General features: G+C 39.4%; 1 protein-coding gene across 2 annotated transcripts in view; it reads right to left on the reverse strand.

The window, feature by feature from the left end:
- Positions 1–17,243, reverse strand: part of dnajc1 (DnaJ (Hsp40) homolog, subfamily C, member 1) — a 217,788-nt gene that overhangs the window by 77,527 nt on the left and 123,018 nt on the right. For both annotated transcript variants that reach the window (XM_068007113.1, XM_068007114.1), the window contains exons 7-8: positions 10,517–10,607; positions 8,580–8,749 (exon numbers count right to left, since the gene is read on the reverse strand). In XM_068007113.1, the coding sequence (XP_067863214.1) occupies positions 8,580–8,749; positions 10,517–10,607 (261 nt within the window). The remainder of the gene's footprint in view (positions 1–8,579; positions 8,750–10,516; positions 10,608–17,243) is intronic.

The following is a 17,243-nucleotide window of genomic DNA, read 5'->3' on the forward strand; positions in this document are numbered from 1 at the left end:
ATCAGAAAGATGTGGGTCCAAGCCGAACTCCAGAAATCAGCACATAAATCGAATCCTACTGCATTATTGGAGGGGACATCTTTTTGATGAGAAGTAAAATGGCAGCCAGTGTACCTGTTCCAGTTGTCAAGTGGCTGTTAAAGGCATCGTGGCACTATTCAAGGAGGAGCAAGGAGTTCTCCCAGTGTCATGGTCAATGTTTATCCCCCAACCATCACCAAAAAAAGATTAATTGGTTGGTCATTCATTGCATTGCTGGTTATAGGATTTTGCTGTGTGAAAAATGGCTGCTGTGATTGCCTGCATAAGAGCCTATTGCTCTTCAAAATAATTCATTGCATGTGGTGCTTTAATATGCCTCAGTAACAGGATAAAGCAATACATAAATACAAGTTTTTTTTCTTAGTTCCAGTCAATTGATGTGCCAGGTAACCAGCTCTGATGCCTTTTGCCCTAAGCCCGGTTCCCATGTAGATAGGCACCCCACCTTATCAAGGGAAGCTCCTGTTACAATGTTGATTTGCATACACCAGTCCAAATCTCTACTACCTTGGTCCAATGGGATGCAGGCAAGATAAATCCTATGAAAACCACCAGTACATTGAGGCTTTGGACAAGCCTCACATTAAATACCTCTATATTGCAGAAGCATAGAGGTTCACAGCAGGTCATTTGGCCCATAATGTCTCTTTGTTAAAGCAATCCAAAACAAATTCCACTGCCCTGCTCTCTCCCTACAGCTCTATCCTTTCCTGCTTCAAATATTTATTTACTCTTCTCTTAAAAGATGCAATATTTTCTGCCTCAACTACTCTGTGGCAAAGCATTTCATGCTCTAACAACTTTATATAAAGAAATTCATCCTAATCTCTCTATTCACTCTCAGTGCCAACTTTAAATTGATGATCCCTTGTCACTGACTTCCCAAATGACTTCTATACATCCCATCAAAACCCAACAATAATTTAAGAATTTTTACTAAAGATAGCCAAATATGGATTCATGTAGGGAAGGCCTTGCCAATCTAAATTGCTGGTTTTCTTTAGGGTATGACAAAGGAGCATGGCAGTGCATGTGGTGTACTTGGATTTTATATAGTTCCTCTGGAAAGGCTGGTACTAAAACTAAAGAAAGCAGGAATCTGTGGAAAGATTTTACAATCAATATGTAATTGGTTGACAGATAGAAACCAGAGGGTAGTGGTACAGGGATTGTCATCAACCTGGGAGAATGCTACCAGGTCCCCACAGGATTCTATTTTGGGACCTCTTGTTTAATAGCTTCATAAATGATCTGCAGCTCGGAGTCACAAGCACAATAGCTAAATTTTCAGTTGAAAGGTGTTAGACTTCAAGCCGAACAGGATAAGCTACAGGAGGATTTGAATATACTTGGAAATTGGACAAACAGATGGCAGATGAAATTCAAATGTCGAGAAATGAAAAGTGCCTCAAAATAATGTGTATGGAAAATGAGAGAGATCTGGGGCCCCTCATTGACAATAAGTTGAAGCTATCGCAACAGTGGTCGGTGGCAGTGAGTAAAGCAAATCAGATGGTGGGATGTATTAAAAAGGTCAATATTGAGCCAAAATAGTGAAGTAGTCCTGCCACTTTATAAATCACTGGTGTGACCGCACGCAGAATACTGTGTACAGTTCCTGTCACCACAGTACAAAAAGGGATATTGTAGCTATTGAAAGGATGAAGAAGAGCGCAACCAGAATGATTGAGGGGTTGGAGGGATTGGATTATGATGAGCAATTAAGTAAATTGGGCTTGTTCTCACTGGAAAAGTGATATGATTGCTAATTTTAGGATTCTAAAAAGGGACTAGATAATGTAGACCATGACTAGTTGTTTCACCTTGTTCACAACAGTAGAACTAGAGGACATGGCCTGCGCTTGAAGGGGGGTAAATTCAAAACCAATCTGTGGAAACATTATTTCAATGAGTGGTCAATCTATGGAACAGGCTCGCTATGTAAATGGCGGAAGCAGGTAGTGTTGATTCATTCAAATGCAAATGAGATAGATTTCTTTCAGAAAATATTTTGGGATACAGTAAATGAATAATTTGAGACAAGACATATGGTAATTGTAGCATGCTTGGGAGGAACAGGTGACTTTAGATCTATGGTTCCCAAAGCTTTCCACTGGGGGCTTTCCCACACCTCATTTCTGGGTCTGTTGGAGGCTAATTAATAGAGATTTTAAAAAATTCGTTCATGGGATGTGGGCGTCGGTGGCAAGGCCAGCATTTATTGCCCATCCCTAATTGCCCTAGAGAGGGTGGTGATGAGCCGCCTTCTTGAACCGCTGCACTCCGTTTGGTGAAGGTCCTTCCACAGTGCTGTTAGATTGGGAGTTCCAGGATTTTGATGAAGGAACGGCGATATATTTCCAAGTTGGGATGGTGTGTGACTTGGAGGGGAACGTGCAGGTGGTGTTGTTGCCATGTGCCTGCTGTCCTTGTCCTTCTAGGTGGTAGAGGTCGCGGGTCTGGGAGGTGCTGTCAAATAAGCCTTGGCGAGTTGCTGCAATGCATCCTGTGGATGGTACACACTGCAGTCACTGTGCACTGGTGGTGAAGGGAGTGAATGTTTAGGGTGGTGGATGGGATGTCAATCAAGCAGGCTGCTTTGTCCTGGATGGTGCTGAGCTTCTTGAGTGTTGTTGGAGCTGCACTCATCCAGGCAAGTGGAGAGTATTCCATCACACTCTTGACTTGTGCCTTCTAGATGGTGGGATGGCGGAAAGGCTTTGGGGAGTCAGGAGGTGAGTCATTCGCCACAGAATACCCAGCCTCTGACCTGCTCTTGTAGCCATAGTATTTATGTGGCTGGTCCAGTTAAATTTCTGGTCAATGGTGACCCCCAGGATGTTGATGGTGGGGGATTCGGTGATGGTAATGCCGTTGAATGTCAAGGGGTGGTGGTTAGACTCTCTCTTGTTGGAGATGGTCATTGCTTGGCACTTTTCTGGCGTGTATGTTACTTGCCACTTATAAGCCCAAGCCTGGAAGTTGTCCAGGTCTTGCTGCATGCGGGCAAGGACTGCTTTATTGAATGCCATGATAAGTCAACAACTCCATTATTGTTGCATTATGCAGCTATCAGGATGGTAGGGCGAGCTAAACGGACCATGGTCTTTTTTTGTCTAGCAATTCCTATGTAATCACTATGTATGGAAGATCTCATCAATTCCACCAAGTTACTGGTAACATTCTTCAATGAATCTAAATTAGTAATGTAGCGTGCTCTGTTTCCACCCCCCCCCCCCCCCCCCCGGTATTATCTGGGGAAAGGTCAGAGCCTGATTTGATTTGCCTCAAATCCTCCTCCCAGAAGTCTGTGAATGTCTCATAATAAAAAGCCCTCAGTAAAATGGTGCAGATGGGCCATAGCCATGCATGTAGAGGTGGGCTGTCCATCTGCCATAATGGTGGGCCAAGTACAAAGTTGGGTTCATTTCAATGTAGCTTAGAAGGACCCTCACTCTTCCTTTAGGAGACATTTACATTTTGTTCTGACTATTCATGCAAGAGTATAGTTCTAGGATACCTAGTGCCAACCAGCAGTTATTTAGGGGTACTGTCCCAGATGATGCCAGATCCTCTGAGCTAAGGGGCATTTGTTGGAGATGTGCCCCAAGTTACTAGGCAGGTAGTTACCTCCTGGAAGGATCAAATGTTATCGTAAAATAGAATCACAGAATGGTTACAGCACAGGAGGCCAATTGGCCCATCGAGCCCATGCCAGCTCTTTGTAAAAGCAATCCATTTAGTCCCATTCCCACGTTCTTTCCCCGTAGCCCTGCAAATTTTTTCCCCTTCAAGTATTTATCCAATTCCTTTTTGAAAGCCACAACTGAATCTGCTTCCGCCACGCTTTCAGGAAGCGCATTCCAGATCATAACTACGGGCTGCGTAAAAAAGTTTTTCTTCAGTGGCCTTTGGTTCTTTTGCCGATGACCTTAAATCTGTGTCCTCTGGTTCTCAACTCTTCCGCCAAGGGGAACAGTTTCTCTTTATTTACTTTATCTAAACCCTTCATGATTTTAAACACCTCTATCAAATCTCCTCTTAACCTTCTCTGCTCTAAGGAGAGCAACCCCAGCTTCTCCAATCTATCCACATAACTGAAGTCCCTCATCCCTGGAACTACTCTAGTAAACAATTTCTGCACCCTCTCTAAGGTCTTCAGATCCTTCTAAACTGCGGTGCGCAGAATTGGACACAATACGCCAGTTGTGGCCGAACCAGTGTTTTATAAAGGTTCAACATAACTTCCTTGCTTTTGTACCCTATGCCTCTATTTATAAAGCCCAGGATCCCGTATGCTTTTTTAAACCGCTTTCTCAACATGTCCTCCCACTTTCAAAGATTTTTGCACATATACCCCCAGGTGTCTCTGTTCCTGCACCCTCTTCAGAACTGTACCATTTAGTTTATATTGCCTCTCCTCATTCTTCCTGCCAAAATGTATCACTCTGCACTTCTCTGCCTTAAATTTCATGTATCCGCCCATTCCACCAGCCGATCTTTGCCCTCGTGAAGTCTCTTGCTATTCTCCTCACTGTTTGCTACACTTACAAGTTTTGTGTCATCTGCAAGTTTTGAAATTGTGCCTTGTACACCCAAGTCCAAGTCATTAATATATATCAAAAAAAAGTAGTGGTCCTAGTACCGATCCCTGGGGAACACTACTGTATACCATTCTCCAGTCCGAAAAACAACCATTCACCACTACTCTGTTTCCTGTCACTTAGCCACTTTCATATCTATGCTGCCACTGCCCCTTTAATTCCATGGGCTTCAATTTTGCAGACAAGCCTATTATGTGGCACTTTATCAAATGCCTTTTGAAAATGCATATACACATCAACCGCATTGCCCTCATCAACCCTCTCTGTTACCTCATCAAAAAACTCGATCAAGTTAGTTAAGCACGATTTGCCTTTAACAAATCCATGCTGGCTTTCCTTTATTAATCCACATTTAATCTGTCCTTAATTTACACAGGATCCAGTGCTGGTTGTAGCTGCTGATGATTGCTCAGTGCCAGTGTTGACGTTGCCAAAAAAAAAAATCGGCCAGTACAGATTTGTCTCCATGCCTATGTGTTTATGGCATCAAGGAAAATAAAAGGGTCCTTGGCATTGACTAAGTTGTCAAGTCCTCAATAGTATCAATGCCAATGTCTTCTCCATATCAATCCGTGCTGCCATTTGCCCAACAATGCCAGACTTGTCAAGGCTGTATTTCTTAGGGTTATTACACTTGCCTATCTTGCTCTGAATGATATGGCAGCCATAGGTCTGTTTTGTGAAACAAATTTTGGCACACTGCAGTACAAAGTTTTGGTGACAAGCATTTCATACAACTGTATCACAATTGTGAACGCAACATCACAGATCACACAATACTTAATGCTTTTGGTCGATGTTTGTGCTGACTAAGCAAACTATGGAAGCACCTAATTTGTTTTGATGCTGATAATGTTTTGCATGGGTCAGTGCCAAAAAGCATACAGTCAAGTACAGCCAGCTGAGGCACCCTTTCTGTGCTGAATGCAAAATTTCACTTTACTCTTACCTCCTAGTAGGATAATGGTTTTGTTTGTTTTTGTCCATTTTGTTTGTTCTCTATATGGCCATCAAGGGAGAATAGATTAGTAGCTAGTGTTACCAGATAAATTTATTACTTGCAGCTGTTTCTAGTTTTTCTAAAAATACAGCTTTTCTTTCTTTTATATGTTTGTCTTGATAGGGGCAGGCAGTATGATGTTTCTTGTAGGTTCACCACCCAGTGCCAAACAGTTAGGCGTCTGGGAAACCTAAAAAATAGAAATCCAAAAAAAGAAATAGAACCCCAGACAGGCCAGGCTAATTATCGAAATGTTTGATATTCTTGTCTAATCTACCCAAGAGAGGATGAGACTTGTTCCAAACTTTTGGCGATGAGGTGTCTGACAACATGAGTGGACTTTATACTACACAGGAGCAGGACACCATGTACAGCACTGTCTATCTACAATGTCGAGATTATATTTTTGTGTGCATGCTTAGGAATTGGTTTCCTCAGAAACTATTATGCTAGACTATTAAACCTCATTGTGTGAAGGATGTGCAATGAAGGAAGGCACTTCACGTGCATTTAATTGAAACTAGAAATTCATTAACAGTGAAAATATTAACCTTATTCTGGACTGAAGAATCCACGTTTTTTTAAAAAAACAAGATAGTAATAACCTCCTTGCATCTGAAGGTGAACAATTTTTTTTTTAGTTTAAAAAAAATTCAGTTTTTCAAAAGGCAGGAAAATAGAAAAACATTTGTAATACTACGTTATTTTTTTAAAAATCGGTACAAAAAACTGCCTAAATGATACACATGCAGAACACAAGATAATATATCTATATATCAAACTGCAATCATGAGTAATAATTGTCAATTGATGTAGAACATATACTCGATCAATAACTAATGATTTCTCTAAATCAGGTGTTTTCTACATAATCTACTTGTTCCCTACAAGTTGCTCCTCTTTTGCACTGCCTCTAGCAAATATATTGCTGTATTTGCAAAAAAGTGAATACATTTCAACCATAAGCAAACACACGATTAAAAAAAAAATCATATTCAGAAAACACCCAAATAAGTCCCAAGATCCTTCAGTTTAAAACTTCCATAGAAACTCTTCCAAGGGATTCAAGACCATAGTGGCATTAAAGCAACATTGCTAGCACTTTCAAAGCACAAAACGTTTAATTCTTCATCTCCCCTCCCTTTTAGGCGTTCTTTATAATGTTCACATTTTTCTTTACTATCCAGAATTTACAGATTTATGATCCTGTTTTTAAACTATGTAGTGCACATTAATATTTGCTACTCTCAGAATCAATGTGCTTTATATAGACTGGGTCCAAGTCTAATCTAAAATATTTACCAACACGTCACAAAGCATCTTCAACACCCTCTGGAGATTTCAGATGTATAGTAAATGATTAGTTTCAGACCCCAAATCAGGATATGATGTGATGATTTACAGTGATACAAATTCTGCATTCTTCAAACTTACAGGTTTTGGATTAAGGACATGAAAAAGGTTTGTGCTGCGTAGTTTAATCCTAGTCCTACTGCTAAACAAAATAAAAAGCTGACTCTGGAAGTGGTGGGGGGGGGGGGGCAGGGACAGAGTCCATCCATTTATTTATTGCTCTTATCATACCAAGACACACCAACAAAAGCAGCTACCCTTTTCTTCCAGCACCTTTAAACCTCGAAGGAACTGAACTAAAGAAGTTTTAGCTTTCATTGATGTGTGCACTACAGCTACATATTTATATGCTATCTTTTTGCTCTAGCCAGGAACACAGAGTGCTGGCAAGTGATAACTAAATCCATACAATATTGCTGAAGCACATATTTCTTCAACATTTAATTTATGGAAGTTCTGGAAATTTTAGCAAAGGACAGCTTGACAAACTAGCATTTATCTTACTAGTCAATGAAAACATCTGCCAAGTAGTAAATTTATAAATACCAAATAGGTATCAAGAAAAGTTAACATAGATTAAGTAGTTTTCCCTTTGAAACCATGCATTAGGAAACACACTCAAACACAGGAAGTTTAAAGATCAGAAATATTTATCAATATAAAGTCCACCAAAATAACAAAGTTCAATTAAAATACATCAATGATGCAGGCATTTAGAATGGTTTACGTGCATTCATATACCAGCAAATGAACTTGCAGTGAATTATTCCTGAGTTCGTTTCAGGTTTGGAGGGACAATTCATACTGATGTCATGCATCATGTGCGCAGTTAGGTTAAAATGTCTAACAGCATCACCAGGAGCCACAGCTAATTGAGAATCAATTTCAGGTATGATAAAAATGTTCTATTCCCCAGCACTTCTCAATTTTGACCTTTGAGATCCAAATCCCAGAAGATGACATTCATGCTGAAGTCTGCAGTTCAACACCAGATGCTGGAGGTTCAACTTTTGGGTTTGTATTGTGTGTCAATCTGATATCAACCCTGTTTATACACCATCTTTAGCATATGGTGAAGACTAAAAATGGTGTGCGAATGCACCCTTAAAATGATAAAATAAATACCTAACAACCAGTTTACATTCTCACAAAGAAATAATTGTGATCTGGAACTATACACTTTGATCACCTGTAGATTCACTTTTTGTCCAGCTCATTTTTATTGAGGTCTAACAGTAAATAACACATTATGTATGTTATTTTATGCAACCAGTATAGATATTAGTTACAAAATCAGAAGTGATCCATCAGTATGACAGATTCTGTTTATACAGGTATTAAAATGTCTTGATAAATTAGGGGTTAAAATCACAGCACTGCAGCGAGCTCATGGGACTGCAGCATTTTTGTTGGTAATGTTAACAATGAGATTCTGCAAAATCTCACTTGACACACATCAATTTTAAAACGACTCACTACTTCTCTACTGCACGTTCCATGTTTGCTATACCTTGGTATGCAATAAAGTAGCCTTACTAAAAGTATGATATATTTTTAACACATTTGTTTTGGTGACTTACCTTTTTTTGCCCTCTTGACCGGTCTTCCAGCCAGTCAGCCATCTGTTCCTCAATCTCCTCAATCGTTGAAGCTTCTTCATGTAATGGTACATAGGCAATACCTCCAGAGTTGGGGGCTGTATACACTGGAAACTCAGATTTTGGTTTCTTTACTTTTGGCCTTTTTTCTTCTGCAAGGTACAAAATGTCTTTTCAGCTTAAAAAATTATTCTGTTGAAAGATCAATAAAAAAGGCATTTTTTTCCATTTTTAAAAAACTGACAATCTGTTAACACCTGCAATACATATCTAAATGGGGATGAAAAGATATTAGGTAATTACTTTACCTTCAGTGAGTCATAAATGTAAATTAGAAATAAAAGACAACATCAATTATTTGAAATGCTATAATGATATTGAGCAAGCTGTGAATTGCTGTAAAGGAAAGAGGTTTTTCTTGTTTTTAAATTTGCTCACAACAAAGAAATGGAAAACTGCCAACAAATCTCAAAAAGGTGCAGACATAACATCATAGCTCACTATGTCTGTGCAAAGATGCACCCAGTAGGGTAATATTTAGCTTCAGCAGATTATCTATTCACACCTCTTGTCTTCTACTGCAACACATTGCTTTAATGAGACCCCATGTTGCATATTCTCAATTTGCAAATTGCATCGAATTCCCCACAACCATACTACTTCTGTCCCTAGAGGACACTGCACAGTCTCCGTTGTAAAGCAGATAGACATGCAGGCAGATTAGCAATTAGGTCATGAAAAACAGGCAGAATAAAACAGCTACATGCCAATCTGCATGATTTGCATTTACCCTCTCAAAAAGATGTTAATGTTATCATTAACTGTGCTTCCAAACTATGATTTACAAAATAAGAACACAACAAATAGCTATGAGATACACAGCACCATCCTTCTGTGTAGTTACTCATTTTAGGATGCCAAGGGTATATTAACAAATTTATTTTTCCACAGCAGTATGGTTTTCGTTTGGGACAATCAGCATTAAAGTAATTATACGATCTTATTCTTGAGAAACAAGCACTTAGAAGCAACAGTCCTGTTTACTGGGGGATGCGGTTTATCCAGAGTTCAGGGAACTCTCCTGTTCAGATGAATAAATTGAGAAAGCTGATCACATTAATTCCAGTGTTGTACAGTACATTAACTAATATTCATTCAGCACAGGAACTGATTTACACTGCAATTATTACAGACACAAAGCACGTTGGTAAGTACACCTAGTTCAAATAAATGGTTGGCAACTGTATTTCTTTTAACATCATCATTCACGATAAAGTGATGCTGCTTGAAACAAATGGACTTTTAACATTTGGGTTAGACCGTAAAAGAGGCAGCATTTTACAAATTCAGGCAAACATTTTAACATGTTCTCTCATACTCACTGGCTGACAGTATTCAGATCCCAGCATGTTCAAACCTTTAAAGGCTATGGCTTTCAAACACATTAATGAGAAAACTAACATGACTATTGAAACAGAACACTATTAACACTGAATAACTCAAAAGGCTGCGGAGTTTTCTTATGATTTTAATTTCTTCAATTGTTTTAGTGCGAACGTTGCAAATATTAATGAAAAAGATGCTGGAAAATACTAGGCAGTCTTTGTTCTATTTAGCAAACCATGTAAAGTTAGAGACAATTTTATACAAGTCTAAAGCTGAGCCTGCTATAAATATAGCTTACACTGTAAGCTTGTGTCTATCGACACAGTACTGAGCCTACTGAAATATTTCACACGTGATTCTTGATGACAATGAGTAATAGGTGAATGTCATCACTCAGCCTTGGACAATGGTGAAATACAGTTCTGCTGAGAAGAAAGCTGAAGTCTCTTACGATAGTTGTTCATTATTTGTTAACTAGTCTCATTCCAGTCACAAAAACGGCACAGTATTTATACAGCACAGATGTTTCTTACTCTGCACAGCTTCAAGCTGAGCCTGGGTCTCTGCTTCTTCTTTTTCCTTTACTTTCATTTCTTTCCATTCCCGATAAAAATCCTTCGCAGCCTACAACAAAAACATGCACATAATTGTAAACACGGAAATAAATTAAACAAAGAAATTCAAATCAGTACATAATTACGAGCTATCACTTTTTTAAGGATATAAACTTTCCCAACATAATAACCAATTTTACATACTAGTTCCATATACATAAAAACAAAATTAATGGCAGTATATGGTAACTAATTAGGACCAAAATGTTTTTTAATAATAAGTTAGTAAAAACTAATACTTTTTCAGTTTTTAGAAAAAGATATGTACACCCTTCAGCTCTATAAACAATTTTTAACATTTACATAAAAGCATATGCACAATATCTACGGGTGTGTGTTTTTTCAATTCAGTCAATGTTATGATTACAAATTGAGGAATAATCCTCTAAATTGTATTGCTGTGAATTAAAACTGGCATAAAGAAAACAGACGACAGTGAAAAGTCAGCATTAGATATGTCATTTTAGTGAATCAAGTGAAAATATTCTTCTGTGCAAACAGGGGAATTCTAAACTTGTGCACATGCAATGCCCCAATAGCATGCTCCAATTCAAAATTTGTGCTCGATTTGCAACTATGCTTTATCTGCAAGCATTACACACTAAGCAAATTATTACCTGGAGGGTAATAATTGGAAAGCTGTTCTCCCTGTCCTGACTAATCAACAGCAATCTCAGTACAATAATATTTAAGAGGTGGATTTACCCAGTTTTTCTTAAGGATCAAATTTAAAATTAATTCAGTGGAAAACAGAATATTAAAAAGGTCTGCGAAACAGTCAGCCAGAAACAAAAGTATCGAAGGAACCAAACAAGTGAGGCTATTAAAATTCTTCCAATGAGAGAAATAACAACTTGACTAAAGAGCATCTTTTGCTCTAGGTTGCATACACAATGAAAAATATGCATCATTTGGGGGTTGAAAGAAAGGTCGGTGGGCTACTTTGTATGCGAGGCATTGCAGTGGGTGCTATTCCACTAATGTGCATACAGAGCCATTTGATTAAAACATATTTAAACGGTGTTCATAACAGATTCCGCTGTCGGGCTGAGCCAAACTGATCCAACTCCACACGCAGGTGAAACCCAACCAGACTCTATTCTCAAGGCAGAAACACCAGCACATCAACTGCAAATTTGGTTGATAGAGCACGGACCGCCATGATTTTAAATGGGGCAAGTTCCGACCAACACAATCAGCTGATGCTGGAACAGTCGATGTTACAGTAATTGTGTAGGTATTTCTAGTTGAGAGTGGGGTAGAGGGTTGGCTTAGCTTATGCCAGACAGCAGAGTCAGGTACTGCTTCTTATACTAAAAAATCACAATCAACTACCAGTAAAAATCAAATTGCGTATAAACTTGGAGAAAAGGTGATCTAGACTAGACGTGTTTTATTTTGGGTTTTTTCTGTGCCAGAAATTTGGAAAAAGGGATATTTTGTGTGAAGGTTGCCTTATAAGTACATACTGTAAATTACAAATCACCCAATTAAGCCTGCATACATTCTAATGAATCTCAAACTTTATTTCAGTAATATATTTTGTTCCCTTTGACATGAGACAATGCATTTTTAACTAAAGCAAAGCAGAGGAGCAGTTTCTCCTGATTTGTGCTACACCCAGGAACCGAAAATTCCACCATCTTGAATTTTTAAAAGATCAAATGGTTGCAGCAACTAAACAGAGTACAATGAGCTATGCAACTAGGAGGTGCATCATATCCAACCTTGATCCTGTCCTCAGTGTGCGCACACGCACAGTCACTATCAGGAGTGGAATTTCCAATTGATTTAGCACCTCCTCCCACCCCTCAATCCCAGGGACACCAATGCCAACCTCAGCAGATGCCTCACTATAAACCTATCTGACCTAATAGCAGAGGCCAGGGATTGAACCTAGGAGCTTCCCCATCTCTAAAAGGTACAAATATCTTAAGTGAAAACAGCTGCTTTTATTTGGTCAGAAGCACTGTTTGCTATACAAACATCTATCAGTTTTATTTTCTACTATTAAAATTTACTCCATAAATACTTGGGGTGGGTTGTGGTTTAAAAGAGTCATTTTCAGCATACATATTTTAAAGACTGCTCTAATACAAATACGCATCCAGTTTGATGACAGGTTGTGAAACTGTGCATGCTGGATAATTGGTATAATTATTGCATATCAGCAAAAGAATTGCTTCGGTTTGGATAGTCTTTAGTAACTACAGAACCAAAATATATTACTTGTTAGACACAACAAAAAGGTCTAGAATAGAGACACCTAATTGAGCACAATTGCTAAGTAGTGTACATAACTGAATGTAATCATTTTAATGCAATGAAGGGATTGAAATCATGAGCGATGTTTCTTCAACAGAGCAATGTAATGCACTGGGTACTCGGGCTGTACCTGAACTGTATATTTAAACATTTAGCAGAGTATTAAAAAAAAATTCTTTTATTGTCTAATCTCAAGTAGGTGATTAAATCCTAATTAATTCTCAATATGTTTTTCTCAACTTTCAAAAAAGATACCAGCTTTCAATCTTTGGATATTTCAAAATGTGTTACAAAAAATACTTCATGTTTCTAAAACAAACTAAACATTGGTAAAATAAACATTGTTTGGTGAACTGAAGATGGACTTCTGCTGATGCTGAAAAATAAATTGGTTTTTATTTTTTTTTAAATGTCCGGTAAAGTGAATATTCCTTGTTGCATTATTGCAAATATTTTTCCTCGCTTAAATAAAAATTGCAGTAGAAATTTGGTAGCTCGCTCTAATCACAAATATTTGTTTATAACTATGGTCCAATTTGAAGTTCCATCAGAGTGAGTAAAACTGCTCAAGCCTCGAGATAGATTTGGATAAACACGATCTTGCTCGTCCCCACAGTTTTTAATAACTAGGTTTAAGTAGGCAAAGCAGCTGGACACTTTTGTAATTGTAATTTTGTACACAATGTGCACTGTGCTGCAGCTGAGGTAGTAGTTTGAGGGGGTGAAGAAAACATCAGGAACACAGAGGAAAAGCAAAGACCTAGGATGTCTGAACATAATCACAGTTAATGTTTTCCTGTTGCTTAAGTGTTCCTATTAGAAGCAATGATCTCAGACACTGATACAATATATCAGCATCAACATAGATACTCTAATCATCCCTGATCTACAACAAAAAATTATTGCAAAACTACATTGGATCACTGTCCTTGAAAACATGTTTAATTTAAAGAGTCAGACTTTCAAGACCTAGCTTAATCAAAATTATTTTATAGATTTTAATATATTTAACAGGTTAACAGCAAAATAACATATAACTTAAAGTTAAAGGGGAAGTATAGTCTATTGAACATAATCTGAAATATTTCGATATCTGCACACTTACTGATGTCACCCCCATTACTCCATCTTGTAATTCAAGTCTTTTGGTTACAGGCAACCTCAAAGCAGACCTTTTTAAAACAGCACTGTTTCTTGTGTACAAAGTTCCGTTCCAGTATCATGATGAATGAGGAGCACAAACGGACTCCTCACTATACCTATTCATGCCATCATGAGAGAATTTCTTCATGCCACATAAGGAGTTCTGCACAAAACTGCTTTTGCAGAATGCCTCAAACCAGTAGTTTTAAAGCATACAATTAAAGAAAGAAGAATTTGCATTTATATAGCACCTCATAGCGAAGGAATTATTTTTGAAGTGTAGTTACTGTTATGCAGTCAAAGTTTACACAGTTCAGTAGAATACGCTTCCATTTAAAAAAAAAACTCTTCACAACAATTTTCTTCCTTTCTCCCTGAGGCACCAAATCATGGGCAGTGTACATCCTCCAGTACCTTGCCCAAGTTGCCATTAAGAACATAAGAATGTAAGAGATAGAAGCAGCAGTAGGCCAAACGGCCCCTCGAGCCTGCTCTGCCATTCAATCAGATCACAGCTGATCTTCAACCTCAACTCCACTTTCCCGCCCAATACCCATATCCCTCGATTCCCCTATAGTCCAAACATCTATCCAACTCAGCCTTGAATATATTCAATGACTCAGTATCCACAGCCCTCTGGGGTAGAGAATTCCAAAGATTAACAGCCCTCTGAGTGAAGAAATTCCTCCTCATCTCAGTCTTGACTGGCCGACCCCTTATCCTGCGATTATGCCGCCTAGTTCTAGACTCTCTAGCCAGGGGAAACAATCTCAGCATCTACCCTGTCAAGCCCCCTCATAATTTTATGTGTTTCAATGAGATCACCTCTCATTCTTCTAAAATCCAGACAGTATAGGCCCATTCTACTCAACCGCTCTTCATAGGACAACCCTCTCATCCCGGGAATTAATCTAGTGAATTTTTTCTTGCACCACCTCTAAGGCAAGTGTATCCTTCCTTAGATCAGGAGACCAAAACTGTACACAGTACTCCAGGTGAAGTCTCACCAATTGCCTTGTACAACTGCAGTAAGGCTTCCTTACTCTTGTACTCCAACCCCCTTGCAATAAAGGCCAACATGCCATTTGCCTTCCTAATTGCTTGCTGTACCTGCATACTAACTTTTTATGTTCCTTGTACGAGGACACCCAAGACTCTCCGAACACCAACATTTAATAGTTCCTCATCATTTAAAAAATATTCTGTTTTTTTATTCTTCCTACCAAAGTGAATAACCTCACATTTCTCTACATTATACTCCATCTGCCACCTTCTTGCCCACTCATTTAATCTGTCTATATCCCTTTGCAGACTCTGTGTCTACCTCACGGCTTACTTTCCCACCTAGCTTTGTATCATCAGCAAACTCGGATACATTACAATCTATATTAATGACTTAGATGAAGGGACCGAGCGTAAATAGCTGAGGCCCAAGCACCAATCCTTGTGGCACCCCACTCGTTACAGCCTGCCAACCTGAGAATGACCAGTTTATCCCTAGTCTCTGTTTTCTGTCCTTTAACCAATCCGCTATCCATGGTAAGATATTACCCCCAATCCCATGAGCCCTTACCTTGTGTAACAACCTTTTATGCGGCACCTTATCAAATGCTTTTTGAAAACCCAAATGGTTCTCCTTTATCTACCCTGCTAGTCTGGGCCGAGGAGGTATCAGGAGGCTACTCAAGAATGGGAAGAGGGCATTACAGCCAAGGCTAAACCTGTTCTTCACACATACATACTTTCCGTTAGGACCACACAGTTATTTGAAGCAGGTAGCCTGGCTGATTTTTCCCTTTGTGGGTCCAGGGATAAGAAAGCTAATTGTTGTAGTCCAAGTTGGAACAGCTATCTCAGCAGACTAGGGATCGAATCGGTGACCTTCTGGCCCATATGACTCAATACCACTGTACCACCCAGTGGTTGAACACAAATGTCTGTGATTTCCTTTCCAACGAAATTTTGATCTTCCCCATGTCATTAGGGAAAGGTGCCAAGATGAAATTGGGCACTTCTGCACAGGGTGAAGTTAAACTGGCAACCTCTCACACATCAAGTAGTGACTGGTTACTTGGAAGAGGCTGGCAAGCGTGTCATCACTTGGTCTTCAGGCAGGGAAAGTTTTGGGGTTTTTTTAAAAAGAAAAAAAGGGATAAATCAACAACAAATATGCCAGATTTGTTCTGATATACAAATCAAAAAATACATCACATTACATCTAGGTAAGCATAAGGTTACACCTGTTTTTAGTCAAGTGAGAGGAGGTTACAAATTTCTCACCCCTACAATTGAGGCCTTCTTTGCAGCTACCTCAGCCGCCAACTTATCATCCTTTGCTGTCTTGGCCATCCTCCAGCCCCTCACTCACCTTAGCCAGAATCATCAGTCACTCTGCAACTTCTGTTCCATCTCCTTCACTGCCCTTTCCAAGCTCACCTCGTACAGGGCCCACCTCCTGCTCCTTCAATCCCTTCCCTATCCAATTCCAGACCAATTACCCTTTGGTCCCCATGCTGGCTGACAATTACCATCATCCCCTCGCCTCAAAAAAGCCCACCTGTCTGACCTATCCAAATGCCACTCCATTTCTAACCTTTTCATCTCCAAGGTCCTTAAATGCATTGTTGCCTCCCATATCCATACCCTCCTCTCCCACAACTCTCCTCAGTCTGGTTTCCACCCTGCTCCTAGCAGTGAGACTACAAGGGTCAGTCAATGCTATCATGTGACTACAATTGCAGTGTTGTCCCTCCTTATCCTTTTTGACCTGTATACAACGTTCAATATAGTCAACCATGCCACCCTCCACTGCTTCTGTTCTGCGAGCCTGTCCCAAAGCAGTCAGAGCATCTCTAGAAATGGCTTCTCTTCCCACCCCCCAGCCACCTTTGGAGTTCTGCACGGATCAATCTTCTGGTCTATCATCTTTCTCAACTATATGTTTCCTCTTCGTGGAATGGGTCACACACATATGGAAGCTAAGGATACTCAGCTCTAGCTCTCCACCACTTCCCTCATCCCACAGCCATCTTTTTGTCAGACTGTTATGGATCCCTCTAATTGATTATTGGAAGACAGGACCCATATTTTTTTTTTAGCCTCCCACTAAAAACTCTGCTCCTGATTCCTCCAGCTCTGGTCTTCTGTGCATCCCCCTACATTGGTGACAGATCCTTCAGCCATCTTGGTTCTACTCTCTGCAACTACTCCCATAAACCCCTCCATGTCTTTACTTATT

The sequence above is a fragment of the Heptranchias perlo genome, chromosome 2 (assembly GCF_035084215.1).
Source record: "Heptranchias perlo isolate sHepPer1 chromosome 2, sHepPer1.hap1, whole genome shotgun sequence".
Classification (NCBI taxonomy): domain Eukaryota; kingdom Metazoa; phylum Chordata; class Chondrichthyes; order Hexanchiformes; family Hexanchidae; genus Heptranchias; species Heptranchias perlo.